This window comes from Vanessa cardui, chromosome Z (assembly GCF_905220365.1).
Source record: "Vanessa cardui chromosome Z, ilVanCard2.1, whole genome shotgun sequence".
Classification (NCBI taxonomy): domain Eukaryota; kingdom Metazoa; phylum Arthropoda; class Insecta; order Lepidoptera; family Nymphalidae; genus Vanessa; species Vanessa cardui.
In genome coordinates this window covers 5,802,724-5,822,206 of record NC_061154.1, presented here as the reverse complement: position 1 = coordinate 5,822,206, position 19,483 = coordinate 5,802,724, and the positions used below count along the sequence as shown (strand labels likewise).

The 19,483-nt window shown below is 32.1% G+C and overlaps 1 protein-coding gene and 1 long non-coding RNA gene across 2 annotated transcripts; both read right to left on the bottom strand.

The window, feature by feature from the left end:
- Positions 1 to 916: 916 nt before the first annotated feature.
- On the bottom strand, positions 917 to 3,128 carry LOC124543279. The gene is made up of 2 exons (XR_006967439.1): positions 2,680 to 3,128; positions 917 to 2,648 (listed from the first exon to the last, which is right to left on the bottom strand). It is a non-coding gene; the product is annotated as an uncharacterized LOC124543279 (long non-coding RNA).
- A 59-nt stretch (positions 3,129 to 3,187) lies between these two features.
- LOC124543052 (arf-GAP with Rho-GAP domain, ANK repeat and PH domain-containing protein 2) lies at positions 3,188 to 18,096 on the bottom strand. The gene is made up of 11 exons (XM_047121070.1): positions 16,303 to 18,096; positions 16,021 to 16,216; positions 13,723 to 13,840; positions 10,787 to 10,908; positions 10,273 to 10,396; positions 9,137 to 9,349; positions 8,483 to 8,673; positions 7,473 to 7,709; positions 6,493 to 6,852; positions 6,016 to 6,140; positions 3,188 to 5,068 (listed from the first exon to the last, which is right to left on the bottom strand). Exons 1-11 carry the CDS (start codon positions 17,829 to 17,831, stop codon positions 4,936 to 4,938), a joined length of 3,348 nt encoding a protein of 1,115 aa, XP_046977026.1. The 5' UTR covers positions 17,832 to 18,096; the 3' UTR covers positions 3,188 to 4,935.
- Between the last annotated feature and the right edge of the window lie 1,387 nt (positions 18,097 to 19,483).

Here is a 19,483-nt window from a genome sequence, read left to right as displayed (position 1 = left end):
CCAGAACTTTATGTAATTCGTTTATTAAAACTTGTTGAACTCTTTGACTAAGTATTAAGCAATAAAAGCAAAGACTTTAACCGCGTAGTATTTTAGCTTACATAAAAGCGTTAACTATTCTACACAATATAATGCTGGATATACATTTTGTGTTTTTTTTTTTTCATGCACCACACATTATGTAATATTTCCCACCTCGCTGGTGTACTGGTCCATTCGATTTATTAATTAATTATGTGATTATTCGTTTTAATATAGTGAACATTTATAGACCATTTAGGCTAAAAGCGGTTTTTCGGAACCGATACGATTTGGGAACCTTTAAGGAAAGAGCGTAGGTACTCTTTCGGTAAATGCCGGCAACGCACCTGCATGCCCCCGGTGTTGCAGATGTCAATGGGCGGTGGTAATCACATACTGTTTTTTGGTATGTCACACAGTCGTATGGGTATATGAAAAGTATTTACGACAGTGGATGTTCAAAAGTTAAGTGAGATATTATACCTTCTAAGAATTTGATATGTTTATTGGCTAAAAATGCCAATGCAATAATTATATTAGTAATCTAAGAATTACTAATAATACTTTTAAATGAGAAAAATATTTCTCGAACAACAAACACACTGATCATGCCAACGTAGTTTAAGAGAACATAGATATAGTATATGAATTTCTGTGTATGCATTTCTTAATTTCTGTTCATACGCTAAGTGTTATCAGATTTGTTACTCTGCAGTTGTTGATAGCATCAACAACGTATATTGAATAAGTGTAAACCCTCAAACCTAGATAACGAGTCGAATAATTGTTTACAAAAAAAATTTAAAAGGCTTTGCCTATATTCAGCCAGTGCCCAAAGAACCTATAAAAATAAGTATTTATTGTAGACAGGTAACAATAATAATTGAAAACCATATATTTTTTAATCATTTAATTGACTTATATATTACATATTCTTTTTTAGAAATACCACAGCTGGGTGGCTTATTTAAACATGTGACAGAGTTAAAGCGAAACGTTTAAATTTTATGTTAATAGAATTATAAAAAAATCCATAACCAAAATATGATTAAGAAACAGTTATTAAGATTTTTTATAGTCTTAAAGTCCACAGAATAATACTAATCCGATGAACGTAGTCACAACAGTTACAATTATTAATTACTTAATTACGTAATATATTATTAGACGAATATTTTATGAGTTTTAATGGTTACAATATAATATGATGTTAATGAGAGTATACACTATAAAACCCACCTATAAAACTGGGCAGATACAACTTATAGATTGAGTACATTCGATAACAAAGGTTTTTCAAATTTGATGAATACGTGAAAAAGTTTGTCTTTTAGGCGCCAAAAAACTTGATCCATTAAAGCTAATGACAAATGAGAAATTGTTAAAAAAAGCAATGCGGCAACGTGCTGTGTGAAAACATCCGCTTCACTTAATTATTAAAAGTGCTTTATAAAATTAAGAAAACATTAAATTCTATTTCGGCTTGATATTTTCCTCTTCACATCAAATTGTTACATATTTATTCTTACTTCTATAATATGTACATACTACAGTTTCCTTTATAGTATAGACTTCTATACATTCATACATATAAATACGAAATATATTTTTTATATTAATATTTGATAACATAGTTGTCAAGTTCATATTTATTAGAATAAAATAAATAAACAATGTTACATATGAATTATAAATTGACATAATTTTAGTACCTACTTAGGCATAGTGGTTTTAGCAAAGCTGTATGAAGACAATCATAAACATCTAAAATAATATAAAAAAATTTAGCTTTGGTAAGCAGTTCCTTATCACATTTTTCAACCTATAGTGTAAATAATTGATATTTTTGTTACAGAATATTTTTGTTAAATAAAACTTGTTTACGGACACAATTTTAAGTTATAAGTTATATTTTTAAAATTTCCTTCCAGCGAAAATAATTTCCTCCAGTTTATATTATGTGCGGAATCCTTTGCGACAAAAAATAGCCAAAAATAAGCTATTTTTCAAATGAAATATACAATGCCGTGCTTACGTCATACACAAATCATACGTACATTTGTGTACGTGATAACAACGTCCGCAAAATCTTGTTAACAAATGCACAGTATGATTGATAATTATTGAAGAAAACTCACCTCATTTAGTGTAGATTTCACCAATAATTTTACACAGTTATAAAAGCCTCAAAAAAGGCGTATATATTAATAAATCTTTACGATATAAATTTGTGTATAATAATATAAATTTATCCTTATTATTTAATTAAATTGACGTAATTGTTAGGGAGTAAAGAATGGCAATGACTGAATAGTTAAAGATATCAGATTTGCATCACATGCTATACAACTACATTTACTTGTAACTCTACCTTTCATTTGACTGTTGTTTTTAAAATTTCCAAAACATCACTCAAAATGAACACATTAATAAAGTAAAACTACAAAATATCAATTTGTGTTCAATTCGTACAGTATTTATATACCTAATATTAAAAATCCATTAAAAAAAATTGAAATAGTCGCCTTAATTGACTCGACGCACATCTTTATATGTATGTGATTGGGCAGATTTTGATTAACTATTTGATTTTTTGTGATAATTTGAGTCCCCGTACTGGTCCTATCCTTGGACCAGTACGGGGACTCAAATTATCACAAATTTAGTAGATTAGATCCTGTGATTCGGAGATACTACTTCTCGTACTATCGTCAAAGAGATTTACTCGTTTCTCTTGTTCTATAGCATTTTCCTGTTCCTCTTTAATAGCATGTGACATGATTTCTTAACATTTGATCAAAGCCGTTACATACTCTACTCAAAATGTTTCATAAAATTTAGACCATCTAGTTAATGACAAGGCCAATCCCCCAGACGGTCAAAACTTGATAAAACACTCGATATACATTACATTAAGGCACATGTGAAAACAATACATATTAAAAGAAAATTATCTAAATGTGAAATAAATTCATTTTTTTAAGGTTCCAAAAATGTTTAATTCTAATTAGTTTTCCATGGAGAATTTTGGTATATTGATAATTAATAAATAGATCAAAATGCAGACTTCATTTTACACACTCAAACATATAAATGTATATATATATATATATATATATATATATATATATATATATATATATATATATATATATATATATATATATATATAAATTATTAACGCGAATGTTTTAAATACATAATATACTACTATATACATATAAATTCTCAAAATATTTTCAATACACAGTAAATTATGTAAGTTGTTGTAATTATGTATGTTATGTAAAATTTTTTGAGTTTTTACAAGTTGGTACTATTTATAGATTTAAATTAAATTTATTTGGCACCGAAAAATGCTCGCGAGAAATAAGAATGTAATAAAAAATATAGCAAAAGCTTTACATGAGTATAAATACAAAAACACCACAGATAACATCAAAAATACAAGTGATAAAAATAGTCACATTCAAATTCCATGATTGGTTTAAAATATAAATAATATAAAAATTCCACGGTCATAAAATATATACGAAATATATTTAAAATATAATGTATTCTAATTAGACGTTAGTATAATTTATCTAACAGACGTTTAAATTGGAAATTTTCTAATTACACTAGCACTTAATAAAATCGGTTTGTTTTGGCAGTAACGACCAAACACACAGTCGGCATATTTTCGTCAGTACCAAATAGCAGAAAGCGTTTTTTTTTTCTCTAGACAAACGCAAAAAACAAAGGAAAATAGATACACTGTGAAACCTTTGTTCACAATCATACATTTGTTATACGAATCAAAGGAAATATAATAAAAACTTATTATATTTTACAATAATGCATTGACAGGAGAGTCGATTATCGATTCGCTCAAAACCGAAATCGAATGAACTATAAATATTTTTCTTTCATTCATTCCAGTCCTGTTTTTATGGAAAAAGCTTAATTTAAAAAAAAAATCGTAACTTTGTGCAGTGAAAATATCAATCTAAAATTTAATTTGTGTAAAACTAATATGGTAACTTGATTAAAAGCAAACAAAAAATTAATAATAATATAAACATTTATGCATTAAGCAAATATTAATTCAGCAATAAATTAACTATTCAATATTTATTTTATATTTTCTTCAATATAGATTAGTATCGTTGTAACTTGCATCATTTTTGATAAGTAAAATATTTTAACAGTAGTGATGGAAATTTTAAATGAATAATGAAACTAGAAGATTACTATTTAATATCAGATATTTCAGGTAAAATTCTTTTTTTTACCTTCACTAGTCGTATTGAGGTTTCATTACATAAGCCATCAGTTTTATTACGAATTTATTACACTATACACTTCTCTCTAAGCTCTTATAATTTTCGTTTAAAAATAATATTGTTATTTATTATTTTTGTCTAAAATGAAACTTGTGCTTTTTAAATTACTACCAAACACTCTAACCAAATACAACCCAGAATTTGTGCCATGTGAGATATAAATACAAATTAATAATTCGTTTTAAACTAGTTAAAAATACGTATATAAAAAAATGGAGTTTAATCTGATTTTAGTCTATTTCTCATGAGTCGGACGCTTTCTTAATTTTTATATCTACATCGAAATCGAACCTAAATTTGGAGCATACACAGCTCTAAAGAGTTTCTATATTTTACTTTTGTAAAATTTCATTGAAGCGACTCGCATTTGATTTATATTTTTCCGTATTATGAAAAAAATCGTAGATAATAAAACCTAACAGATGAAAATCAAAGAAAGGAAATGTCAACATCGATAAAATAAATAAAATCAAATAACATGACAACTGAAATCAACAGCACGTATAACACAATCATCATTTGGTTAAAAATATCTTAATATTTCGATATCTAGTAAATTATTATATTTTATCACTGTATAAATTTAAGTCTAAGTTATGACAAGACGTGGAATCGGCAGAATGTTCTTATGTTCGGCGAACGTCATGGCGGTCATCCATTTCAGTTGGTCCTCTGTGACCGCGCCCGCTATTGTACACCCAAACCACGGACGATCTTTACTTCTGTAAAAGGAAACAAGTTATATCATTACTAGCGAAAATTCAATATTTAAATAGCGCGCAAAAACACTACTTGGACAATATGGCGCTGCAATGGGGTCGGTGACGTCACTTTCCTGTATTTTAATCTGTGATACATATAGTAGAAAAGCAAAGTTTACAAGAAAGTGACTTCGTCATAAGCCCGGCCAATCAGGAGCGTTTTGTGTCACGTGACAAACGTTTGGAAAAATGTATTTTTATTTATGGATTTTTTAATAAATTAAGTATTATTTTCAAATTTCGTTATTAAATAACCATTAAACTCATAATAGAAACTGATGACAATAATTCACAATTTATTTTTCGCATTGTCAAATAGCCTATTATGTTATTTTTCTAACATAAATAAAAAAATGCTACTAATTACTGACTTTTATAGATAACATTTTAATCATAGTGTCGTATCATCAAACTACAAGGCAAGATACTTTATCCCAATAAAAGAAACGGATAAATAATCCTTCAATTTGCATATAACTTATTTACAATTAATATACCTACGTATACTTATCTTATCCTTGCAACTGTGTAAGAGTCGCAAGGATAAGATTTTTATGCCAACTTTACGACTCCGCTCATTAATAATTCCTTCTTGGGCAAAGTTTCTTTATTGTATTAAAAATATATTTTTAACTTTGCCAATCATTATATTCAAATCATTTGTAAAAAACTCTCAAAAAACGTCTATTTAAAAGCGGTAGCACAATAAATAAATATTTTGAAGTTAGTACATATTAAAAATAATTAAATAATAACATAAATAATAATTAAAAACTCAAAATTGTACTTCACTATTATTTAGTCTGATCTGTTGTACAATAAATTATAAACTAAAGTAACAAAGTAATTATTAGGTATTTTTAGTATAATATTTGCGAACTGTTTGAACTTAAACGGAAATAACTTACCGTTTCTGCTTATTGTTCCTAGGTATAAATGTAATGGACCAACGCGACTGTGGATTTCGCTTTGGTTCGTGGCCGACGTACCACAAAATGTCTTTTATATTCCATTCTTCTATTTTATGAGAACCCTGAACAAAAAATATACAATTAATTACTTTTAATTGAAAAAATATTTTAAGACCTTTAAGCACTAGGAATATTCATCACATTATAGCTGTGTCTGCGACCTTGTACGCTTTTGAATTCAACAAAGAAAATATTATTGTAGCGTTATTTACTCCTTATTATACCAGTTATCTGCCAGTGAAAGTCCTGTCAAAATCGGTCCAGCCGTTCCAGGTATTAGACGGAACAAACATACAGACAGACAGACAAAGAACGTGTATACATACTTAGGCATTGAGTAAAAAATGGCTACTTTAATATTACAAACAGACACTCCAATTTTATTATATGTATAGATGTAAGCACTGTTCCCACCTGTTTATCTTTGAAGTAACATAGCTTCGAATCGTTAAACTCAAACATGTGTAACTTGAACGCTTTCATACTCTCGTTGGCCAATCGCAGCTCACCGCAGACGAGCGACGTGGAATGTCGTAACGCTTCCAATTCGTGAAGTATCTTATTCTCTTTCACCACCAAGTAATTATCCTTCCTATCTTCTTCGTCCCAGTAACCCCATCTGAGGACGACGTCGAGGACTATCTCGTCTATGTGGACGACACGTCGCATGGAGTCGTTGCATATCACCTCTTCCAGCATAAGCATATGCGATTCCATTTTACTTTTCTCGCATAATTCTATGCATATATCTGAGCTAGTTTTGTTCGGTGTCAACTGAAATTTAATTAATTATTGCTTTAGTTTCAAAAATTGTACTAGAAATAGTATAACAAAAATGCTACATAGTATTTATAGCATCAAATTTTGAAGAGTTATCAATAAGATAATGATTAATTAATAATTCATTAGTCTGATTTTGTTAAAACTTAATATGTTAGTAATTAATATTTAATGATAGTTATAAATATGTATGACATATAAGTACCTAAAAAAAATAGTAAAAGTAAAGTAACAGCCTGTAAATTTCCCACTACTGGGCTAAAGGCCTCCTCTCCCTTTTTGAGGAGAGGGCTTGGAACATATTCCACCACGCTGTTCCAATGCGGGTTGGTGGAATACACATGTGGCAGAATTTCTATGAAATTTGTCACATGCAGGTTTCCTCACGATGTTTTCCTTCACCGCAGAGCACGAGATGAATTATAAAGACAAATTAAGCACATGAAACAGCGGTGCTTGCCTGGGTTTGAACCCGCAATCATCGGTTAAGATGCACGTGTTCTAACCACTGGGCCATCTCGGCTCTATATATATATATATATAAGTACCTATATAAAATAAATATTGAAAAATAACATTTGATGCTTTATTATTTGATATATAATGTTACTCACGGCAACTTGATGGCATGTATTCCTGTCGTGAATGTAGATCCACGCCTTGAGGTCCCCGGCCGCTTTGGGGGGCGAAGGCACCGTGTTGCTGAGAACACGAACTAGCACTCGTCGTATGGCGGCCTCCCGCCTGACTTCAACCTCAGTGGGTTCCCATATAGCCTCGTAGTTGGCGATCAGATCTCTAACCACATACTGCTCCTTGGCCGACCAAGCAGTTTGCAGATTGTGACTAGTCTGAAAAATATGTTGGTTGTTAAAGGATTTATCTACTAGCCAGGCGGACCCGAAAATGGCCTATATGCTTTAAAGTTTTCCCCACCGGCCATAGACATTGATGTCGTACACAAATATTAACCACTGAGTACATTGTCAGTGCACTATTAAACACGGCCACTCCTTGGCTGACTCATCCTTCAAACCAGAACAAGACCATACTGAGTATTGATGTTTTGCGGCAGAACACTGAACAGTGAAACCCACACAGACTTGCACAAAGCCCTGCCACATTACTGTTAGATTAGATTATATTAAAAATGTATTACCGGCTTAATTTTAAAATAACATAGCAAAATGATACACATCATTGGTGTTTCTTATAAGAATAAGTCAAATTCGTATTAACAGGCTCGTTTTCAACGAATTCGTCACCTACATTTACGTCCACATCTTAATAATAGGAACTTTTTCACCGGACTATATTATATAGCATCGGATTGCGTTTTTACCGGATACGGAAAAATGCCTTGCGAAGTCATTAATAAAACAAGACACTGTATCGGTATTTTAATACTGGATCTGAAATATTTTTGTGTGCTTGATCTCGTTTGCTCAACTATGTTCACATTCATAAAAAAAGTATATTCTAAAACCAATCCGTAAAATGGATTTACATTCACCCAGAACGTAGGTCAAAAGCTTTATCTATGTATAATTAGAACCATTAAGGCCACCCTCCACCACAAATTCTCGTCATGTATACATAGCAGAGTTATTTTTTTATCATTTACCAAGGCAGCAGGCATGATAGTGGGAGCCCAGACTGACGCGAGATTCTCGGCGGCCATCTTGTTAGCGTGCGCCATCGTGTGCAAAAAGTGCAGGTGCGCGAACAGTTTGCGCGCCGTGTTGCGCGCTATCGGCGGCAGTGACGTCATTGCCGCTCGGTACGCAGCGTGGCGCGCGTTTGTGTCCTTTATTTCTAAGAATAATAAAAAAAACACACTAATAATTGTAATCATGTCTGTTCCTGGTATGATTGTCACAACCTAACCGTTATTCAAGTAAACATAATTAGCAATAAACCAAACTACCAAATCAAGTTGAAACGAAATTGCTTTAATTAATTAGAGACATACGAATTAATAAAATTATATACATCTTAATAATAGAAGCAACTCTATTATCAGGGAGATTTGATGTACATTAATTTAAAAAAAATTAAATAAATTAAAAATTACCAAGTGCTGACGTCATAACGGTGTGCTTATCCTGGCAACTCTATTTTCAAAGAGATATGAAAAAACTTCAATTTAAAAAAAAAAAAAAAAATTAAAAATTACCAAGTGCTGACGTCATAACGGTGTGCTTATCCTGGCAACTCTATTATCAAAGAGATATGAAAAAACTTCAATTTAAAGAAAAAAAAAAAAATTGAAAATTACCAAGCGCTGACGTCATAACGGTGTGCTTATCCTGGGGCACGAGCGACTCGGGAAGGTCCCTGAAGAAGCGCTTCAGCACTCCGGCCACGTCGTGCTCCGAGTGCCGCCCCGGCGTCAGCTGCACCGACCACGAGTCGCGGCGGAAACGAGCGAGGAGCTCCGAGAGAACCGTCGCGCTACCGGAACGACGGTAGATGCCTTCCGATAGACTACCTGAAAAGAAACACACGAATTATTATTTGATTAATAGTGTCCAGATTTTGTTGTTGTGAGATGTTGTCAGTTGGGCACTAAGCACACACACACTAGTAAAGCAGTGACAAGTGTCACGTGACCAATATAATAAATCTGACCCATTCCTTCTAGTTATATTTGTGTTTACTTGTGAATATTCATATCTCTGGTAAAGTAATTCCAATATAAATAAAAATGCTATGAAAACACTGTTAATTTTTGAAAATATATTCAGCTTTAATAAGATGAACTTATTAAATGATACATCGAAAGCTATAGTCAAATAAAATATCTTAATATAACAATAGGTTCTATATCGATATAAATTAACTATTATATTCAGCGTATTTCAGAATGAAAAAAAAAAAAAACAATAAACAAGATGATTAGAAATTGACGCGATATCATTCGAGGGCTTGATTAATCTGTGACATCCACTATGTTTGGGGTTTTAAACATCGATGAAAATTTTATCACATTTTGGAAGTGAAATTAAAATGAAAATATTTAGTGAGTGTAATAATATTTTATAAAAAAAAAAGTAACAGCCTGTAAATTACCTACCGCTGAGCTAAGGCCACCTCTCCCATTAAGAAGAGGGTTTGGAACACATTCCACGCTGTTCCAATGCGGATTAGTGGAATACACATGTGGCAGAATTTCGATGAAATTAGACACATGCAGGTTTCCTCACGATGTTTTCCTTCACCACCGAACACCAGATGAATTATAAACACAAATTAAGCACATATATATAGTGGTGCTTGCCTGGGCTTGAACCCGAAATCATCGATTAAGATGCGCGCGTTCTAACCACTGGGCCATCTCGGCTCTTATAATATTGTATTATCAATAAAAATATATTTGTTTATCTTTTTTCCTACTTCCATTGGAAAACATACCATGTGCATAAATGAAGCTAAGACATTTGTCAACTATGACTGGGACATCCTCCTTGGTTAACTGTTGGTGGTGGATGTGAGCGCCGTTGTTGTGTGCGGCCAGTTTCACCATGTACTTCCAACCCTGAAAAAATGAACAGTATTAAATAATTAAAAGTCAAGCAAAACACGGTCTTATTATCTTATTACTAAAGTAAAGATTTGATTACAATTTAAAATTTGAGAAATAGAACAATTGTTTATTTATTAATTAAAGTCGTATATATAAATGTTTCCAACAAATCTTGACTGAAATGACTTTAGTTATAAAGACACAGTCGACGTTTTTAAGAAATGAAGTAATACAATCCTCGTGATTCACGTCTTATTAGTAACAAACGCTTATAAATAAATGACTGTTACCAGACTATTTTATATGGCATGTAAATCAAATTATATCAATTATGACACTCTCGAATAATTTATAAATTTTTTATCATTTGTTACAATTGAATCTTAAATATTTTAAACCCACCTTTAGTTCTCTTTCGTGTGGAAATCTTAAATACAAAGTAGTTTGTGGACAGTCTAAGAGAAGGTTCGGACTTCCATCCGAGGGGCATGCTTGTTTCGTCTCCTCGTCCGCGTCCTGTGTAACTAAAAATACATAAAAGTAAATACGATTCTGAAGCAACATTTTTATACGTAGAATATATTCATTGACATTTGAATCATCCAAAATACCTAACTCCCTATTAATGTTTGTTTGTTTTTGTTTTTATGGAATAGGTTGACGGACGAGCATATGGGCCACCTGATGGTAAGTGGTCACCATCGCCCACAATGACGCTGTAAGAAATATTAACTATTCCTTACATCGTCAATGTGCCACCAACCTTGGGAACTAAGATGTTATGTCCCCTTGTGCCTGTAGTTACACTGTATATATAATATAATTAATGAAAGAGTATATTTTTAATTGAAATTACGCCTAAGTTGTACTAGACTCGATTTTACGATAGTATAGAATCGAAAAAAACCATAGTTGACAATATGCAGCATATTTAAGCACCACAGATAAAAAATAATCAATCTTTATTAATATTATAAATGTGAAAGTAACTCTCTGTCTGTCTCTCGCTCCTTCAAGGCCGAACCGCTGAACCGAATTCGATGAAATTTGGTATGAAGCAAACTTGAACTTCAAGAATGGACATAGACTACTTTTTTTGCATAACACAAGACAACCAACAACCTAAAACGCGAGCAAAGCTGCGGGCGTCTACTAGTAATTAAATAAGAGGTATCGCCAGCAGACTTGTTAAAGTTTTGGCACGAGCATGTGATGAATGTTTTATAAACGTGTCAATTAGGATTACATGACAGACGTGACAAAATGATGAGTCAAATGGTGCTTGTAAACAACTACCTGAATACAATATATACTTCGAAGTACATTTTATTTCTATTTCACTATCGTTAATTTTTCTGCGATGTTCATATCATTTCAAGTGATGAGCTGAGCCCTAAACTAACATACGATTAATTCCATCGCTCCGATATTCTTTGATAATGAGATGTATCATTGCTGGAGTATGCGCCGTTTTCTAAATAAACACAACTGTATGAAGGAAACGATACCTAGAACCAATGAATCATCGAGTCTCGTCAACTTACAACGGATGATTAATTAGTATCTACTTGAACTAGCGTTAAAAACTTAATTTCTAATAAAATAGCTTTTCGTTACATAGACCGATGAAGAAAAAAAACATTACTTATGTAAATGTATGTCTAATAAAATATTTGGAAGCATGATATGTCGCTAAATACGTACATAACTTTTATACTTATTTTATTTTTATTAATATTTTGAATTGTATGTAATTAATAGTCAATTTAACATTTGTTTAACATTATCTTACTTTTGTAGTTCCTGTTGTTTTGTTAATTACCACTATGTAACATTTAGTTTTGTTTACGTTTATTTGGCATACATTTTGTAACCTATTAGCACAATGCAATGTACTCGCTTATATCTTTTGTCGGGTATCCTAAATACGCATCATTATACGCATAATTATATTGAAATCACCGAGAAGTCTAACCGGCTTCGCAAGAGTGAATTTTATTAATAAAGAATTATATAGTATAAATTATAAATGTGTAAATTATATTTATATCATCACACTTTAGCCTTATTTTTTATTGTAGCTTTCTAGCAGTAAAATATTTTATAAATGGATTATTACTTACGGGGATTACCCCTACACAGACAAATAAATTTTAGTTCCCCACAACCAAAGCTAGATAAGGAGTATCATCGATGAAACTATAGCAGTCGTATCGCAATTCAACATAGGTTCATTATATTAGTATTATAAATGCGATGTACGAAGCAAGATTAAACCCCAAAAAGGAGAGGTTTTTTATACCAAACAGCTGATTAAAAACCCCAAAAACGCGGAAGAAGCTATAGGCGACAACCACTATATTTTATATAGTTTCAACTTGTCTAATTCGTCACCGTGTTGATCATTGCGTGCGTTATTAATAAAAAAAAAAGACTAACTTAGCAACGGAAGGTTCAAAGCGGAAATGAATAATTGCAAATAACTATTGTGATATTGCTCTATCTGCGTGACATTGCTCGCTTCATGGTGATAAAATTACCATATTATTTACGATTCCGATAAATAATTCTGGGAATAATACAAATTGTAAGCCATTATAAAACAGTATAGACTCATTCCTATATAGGAAATAGTTACACATGCAACGTCATCGGTGCGCTTGTATAGCTAAAGCTATACAAGCGCACGGTAAACCGTTATGGAGAGAATCATTGTTGTATTGACACCCGTTTAATAAAAAAACTGTACTTTGTCCCCAAGATGCCTTTCGACAAAAGTTTTGCTATTTAACAAATATTAAAATATCGTTATGGTATATCGACGAATCCATATCTAATCATATACATATATGTATAAATGTAATAGGCTATTTGACAATGCGAAAAATAAATTGTGAATTTTTGTAATCAGTGTATATTATGAGTTTAAAAATGGTTATTTACTAACGAAACTTGAAAATAATACTTAATTTATTCAAAAATCAATAAATAAAAATGCATTTCTTCAAACGTTTGTAACGTGACACAAAACGCTCCTGATTGGCCGGGCTTATGATGAAGTCACTTTCTTGTAAACCTTGCTTTTCTACTATATGTACCACAGATTAAAAGACAGCAAAGCGACGTCACCGACCCCATTGCAGCGCCATATTGTCCAAGTATTATTTTCGCGCGTTATTTAAATATGGAATTTTTAATATGATATTTTTCGGCAAATATGTACTAGAAATAAAAAAAATCAATTTTTACTGGGTTCCTTAAGCTCTACTTAATAATATAAAATGGATTTTAAAAACTAGTCAAATAGCCTATTGTTTTGTAGTGGTGTACATACGTACCGACACATCTCGTTTTCCTGAGGTCGACGGTGCGCACGTCATCGCTGCTGCTGTAATAGGCGAGCACCCGTCGGATCAGCATGACCCACGCGCCGCGCCACTCACCAGTGACACCTTCCTGCCAATCAACATATACCCTTTTGCATTAGATCTCGACGTCGACCTTCTCGTATCATACAACATATACTTTCAACTGCCATAGCAACAGCTACAATCAAAATCATTACATAATACAATAACGATATACAAATAGCTAAATAATTAATATATATTAAAATATATCAACGATTTCATTAATAAAACGTATTTTATTCATAATGGAAGTTTCATTATCTTTATTACAGCAGTCGATAAAGGAGCAGCACATTTCAAAACAATAAACGATGAAGATTACAAACGTCTTGATTATTTAAGATCAAGATAACGGAAAACGCGTTGCTTAATACTTTTGGTCACGTTTACAACAATGAATGTTGATCTTGAGACGTTACAAAGAGTACGATGATTGATTAATATTTTGCAAGATACAGATTCAATTAGTACAAATTTAGATTTCGTTTGAAATCTGAATTCGTTTTATTTAAAAATAAAATTCAGTATCATTCGATTATCTAACACGGTCGATTCGTGAGAGATAATGCAGCAAGCAAATATATATACATAGCACACATATTATAAAACATTCGCATCGAGCGTTTTATTTTACATACGAAATTACTATAACGGTGATTACGTTGAAATTTACTGCATGATAATATTTAGGCAGAAAACCTTATCTGAAACGCGCTGAATATAATGGTACCAATTTGCCATCGAAATATTCAGCAGTTTTACCGTAATGCGCGTTCAAAAACACAGCGATTTTTTATAGATAAAAACACAAGATATGATTAAGTAGGTGAATTAAAAAAATTACTTGATATATTTCATCATGCATCGTCGTAACATAAAATTTAAAGTCAGATAGAGTTCGCTAAATATGAAACACCATAAAATCAATAACGCTGTGGTACAATCATTCGCATATGCATTTCTCATTCCCACAAAGCAAATATACAACAAAAAAGGGCAATGTAACTTGTATTTCAAAACATACTTAATTGTTCTCACATTGCAGAAGTGTATAAATCATTGGATTTTTTTTTATTTTTAAATCTTGAAATATATAGTTCAATAATTAGGCACACGAAATATAATATCGTTAAAGTAAATTTAGCTCTTTACACATACTTTTTAATAGATACTAAAGTTCAGTTTCGAATACGATGTGGGGACAATCGCATTGCCTTTGATCCAATATATGTGTCATTATATAAACAGGTCAATTACTTGCATACTGTAGATTGTGTAGGCATGAATCAATTCGAGTGCTCTAACAGTGCAGCACATATTAGCAATGAAAAAAATGTATGAATAGTTTTGTATACGTATAAATATCATTATTATAAATCAAGCTTATTAAAAAGATCTATTGAATTCATACATACACATAAACATAAAAATCCAAAATATTGTTCGAATGCAATAAAATATCTACATCAACTAACAAAGGTAGTAATTACATAGGAACGATAAGGAATAGAGATAAATATTGTGTAAATGAAATGGAGTATTGTGCTCAATACGCGTGTTATTAATTTATTACGATAAACTTGTGCTAATGTTCATCACTCTATACATTAGTTTCATCTACCTATCTGTTATATCCTGAATCACAAAGTTACACTTGTTTATAATAATGAATTAGACATGTTATTGCAGTTATTATTGACCAATTTTCATACACAGTATATAAAGGGTTGTTGTGCTGATGTGAAGAACGCCGACACGATTAATATTTAATCGAAGTATTATAAGAATGCCTAACGGTTGAGCGAGTTCATGACTCGCGTTGATAATAATAGTGCAGTATTGATCCTTAAGGATTCGTTAAAAAATCATTTGACAGTATACATATAGGCAAAGCATTTTTGTTAGTGATAACAATAAACATAGAAAAAGAATTTTTTTGCATGCAATGATCAAATAAATTAATGTCAGGTATATCAAATTTTTGTGCAATATTTATTATTTAAACAATTTCTAATTACTAATATTTTCGTTTTGAACATACATAATGGACTGAAGTTATACATATCTTATTTGTTTCAAATATTAATGGGAGTCTTTAATAAGCCATAACAATTATTGTGATACCATATTATATTGAGATATATGAGAATAAAATTTGAATTGTTATCAGCAAATAGTAGCAAATATATGTAAATTTCGTAATTTCATAATACACATATACAATACCTTTAGATAGCACCAGCCGCAACGGGTGTATTCTGCTGTATATTTTGTGGGAAAACCATTAGTTAGGTGTTCAGCTATTTTTTGAGTCCAGTTACGTCTTTCTGAAGCACTTGCACAACTGAACAATATCTTGCGAGGAGTATTACGAACACCAGTTGACACGGTCAGTTCAAAACAGTAAGAGTTACTCGTAGTGCTGTTGGAAATAAAGAAGTGATCGATTAAAAAAATATATTCAATGATGTTGACAGTGCTGAATGACAATTTAATACTGATTTTTACCTGGATGAAAGTGGTAAAACAAGTTGCAGACAGTAAATATTTTCAAAAGTGTATGCTTCCTTCAAGATAGAGTTTGTCGGATCTGTGTAACACATCAATTTTTGATCTGACAGAACACAGTAGCGATTTTGTGAATTTTTAAACAAATCCTCTACTCCTGAAACTACCTTATTTAAGATTCCACTATAATATGGTACAGGTAAATTATTTATAGGAGGTCTTTGTACTACTTCAACTTTTTGTGCTGTTTGCTTATTTGACTTGTTTAATACACTGTCAAATTTTAGCATGTTAGAAAATCTTTGCATCATAGAATTAGAATGTTTTGAATCCGCTTCTGTGGGTACAGCTGATACTGAATCATTACTGACATACCAGTTAGCATTTTTGTCTTTATCATTAGTTGGTGGAGATGATGCATTCTTACACAAAGTTTCTTCTGGTAAGAGACTATCAAATCTTTCAGGTGGAGTAGGAGGATTAAAGTAATCACTCTCACCAATATCATAAACGACATCATCATTTCCACTATCTGTTGATACAATGGTTCCGTATGTATCTCCAATCAGGAATGACTCTAATAGGAGTAGCTCATTACTTACCCCATCATATTTTTGTGCAGAAGTGACATTACTCGTCAATGGATCAAACTCATAAATAGTACTCTTACTTGGTCTTGGAATTGTTTCTATCACAGCCTTAGAAGAGCTAGGCGATGGATGTGGAAGTGTCCAATTTTCATACATGGAATTCTGTCTCATAACTTCAATAGAACTTTCTCTTTTTTTTCGTCTCTCTGGTATCTCGGGGGCCGACCTAACACTAACCACACTATTAGGTCGCGATGGCCTCGGAGTATCATAAGCATTTTCACTATCAAAACTCAAAGAAGCGTCAATACATTCATTTTCTTTACTGTCATGTGAAAAATTACTCACTGTGTCTGCATTGGAATCAGAATTACTAGAAAACAGGGACAGGTCATCAAGATGGGATGAGTTCAGCTGAAGAGGTGACACTTTATTACGATTCAAGTCGTCATCATCATTTCTAAATCTCTTCTGTTCGAGCAGTGGTGAGTGAAATTGAATATTGTCAAAGAAACTTACATCAACAGCTGGCATAGAAGTACATCTCTGGTTGTCTAAATTATCAAAGGTTTCTGCTTTCTTAGTCATACGTAACCTAAGGCCTGCAGTTTTCGTACTTTCTATAACGGATTTAGTGACAGAATCCCGAACAGCTTTCGATGTACTTAATGTTTTTTCTAAAGTTCCTTTGGCAAACTTAGATCCATCCAAAATCGACTTTTCAAATTTTTCATTAGCAGACTTAGCCGAGCTACTCACTTTTTGTGCTACATCTTCTGATATTTGTTTGGACACGGAACTTATCGAACGTAATATATTTGAAGCAGAGACCCTGTCTTGAATCACCGGTGCCTTTGTTCGTGGCAGAGGTACAGGTGTTTTTAAATCATTTTGGGGCGGAAATGCGCTCCGGGGTTTAGGTACAGGCGGCGTATCCATGAGGACAGACTTCCACTTTTTGCAGATGTAAAATACTATGTCAGAAACAATAACATGGTTGAACTAATAACATACTTTACAAACAAAATAATTAAAATGAGTCACATAACGAGGTACACATTTCACTTTGACCTAAATAGTTTAACGTAAATTTAATAGATTTTAAAAGCACTCATAAGATAAGACAAAAAATATAAATATCAAAATTATCAACAGCAAAATAACAAAAAGAAACGAAGCAATGTATTGTTAGGGCAAAGCCAAAGAGATTCAATTCAATTCAATTCTTGGTTTAATGGCTTTTAGTTGTGCCGACAGGGCACAGATTATTTCGCCAATGTCACGTAGGATGGAGAAGACACGAAAGAGATTGATCGGAACAGTTGAGGAAACAAACTCAATTAAATTTTGAAGACTAGCATAGTAGTGGTAATTTCCTTGTTAATCCTCAACCTAGAACAACACAAACATTAAGGGTTAATAATATGTTACAATAAAAATAATTGTTAGTACTCTAAACTATATATACTAAAATATAACACTCAATGGGACTATTCACAACTTAATTTTATTACATTTAATATATTTACATAGAAAAGAACAAAATGGACTAAACACAAACGTCAACAAACATTCAACATTTATAGGGCGGGGGACTTTAGGAGGGAGAACGTCGTAAAGGGGATGAATAAGTTTAGGACAAAGGAACAGGACGTGGGTTGCGGAACCTTCGTCTAGGCCACATTCACACAGCGAGTGATCACGAACTCTTATCTTTGCTAGGTGGACAGGTGTGCAGGAATGGCCGAGGCGTAAACGACAGATAGTGGAAATGATCCAACGATCAGCGTGCCTGTGAAATGAAAACCATGGACGCCTCGGAATTTTAGGTTGTAACGCCGAATAATACTTACCCTTAACCGATTTTGATGAAATCCAAAAAGAGTTCCAGGATTTATCCATTTCAGCTTTCGCAAGAGTGAGTAAATCTCTAGCAGAATTGACAAAATGCTCCGATGAACCAAATTGTGTAGCAGTCTTTGCATAAGAGTCAGCCATCTCGTTTCCAATAATACCTGAATGACTTGGAATCCAGACGAGCAAAACTTGTAGACCCTGATGATGACAGGATAACAGGGCCTCTCTGATCTTGAAAACGATGGAAAGTCTTAATTTGCTACGAAAAGGATTTTCCTTAATAAGCCAAAGAGATTGTATCGAGCGATAGCTCGTACTTCAAAGTAATCGCAGATAATACAATAACTTTAACATCAATTGTCAAATTTGTAATAGACCTGTCAGGGAACCACAGACTTCACAATACATGTTAGGTGATTTCAGAGATGAAAAATTGAATCAGAACTTTAGTACGCTTTAATTATTATCAAACTATGCTTTTAAGGTATAAAAAAAATATTTTCATTTCTACAACATTTTTATTTGGCTTAATAACATACTACATTTATAATAATTGCTCAATCTTATATTCGTAAATCGGTTAAATTATTACTTTTGGCCGACAAATTAAACTTATAACGTTTGTTTTCTTAATATTTATAAACAGATTATTATGGCTAAAATGTACTTCTTCACAATGTCATAGAAATAAAGATTATGTATATTGCAATAAGCGAAATTTTAATATACTATAT

Coding starts and splice junctions, on each gene's coding strand:
- LOC124543052 (XM_047121070.1), bottom strand. CDS start 17,831: ATGGATACGCCGCCTGTACCTAAACCCCGGAGCGCATTTCCGCCCCAA. Junction 16,217..16,302: donor GTTTTACCACTTTCATCCAG/GTAAAAATCAGT, acceptor TATTTCCAACAG/CACTACGAGTAACTCTTACT. Junction 6,141..6,492: donor GTTACTTCAAAGATAAACAG/GTGGGAACAGTG, acceptor TTTTTTGTTCAG/GGTTCTCATAAAATAGAAGA.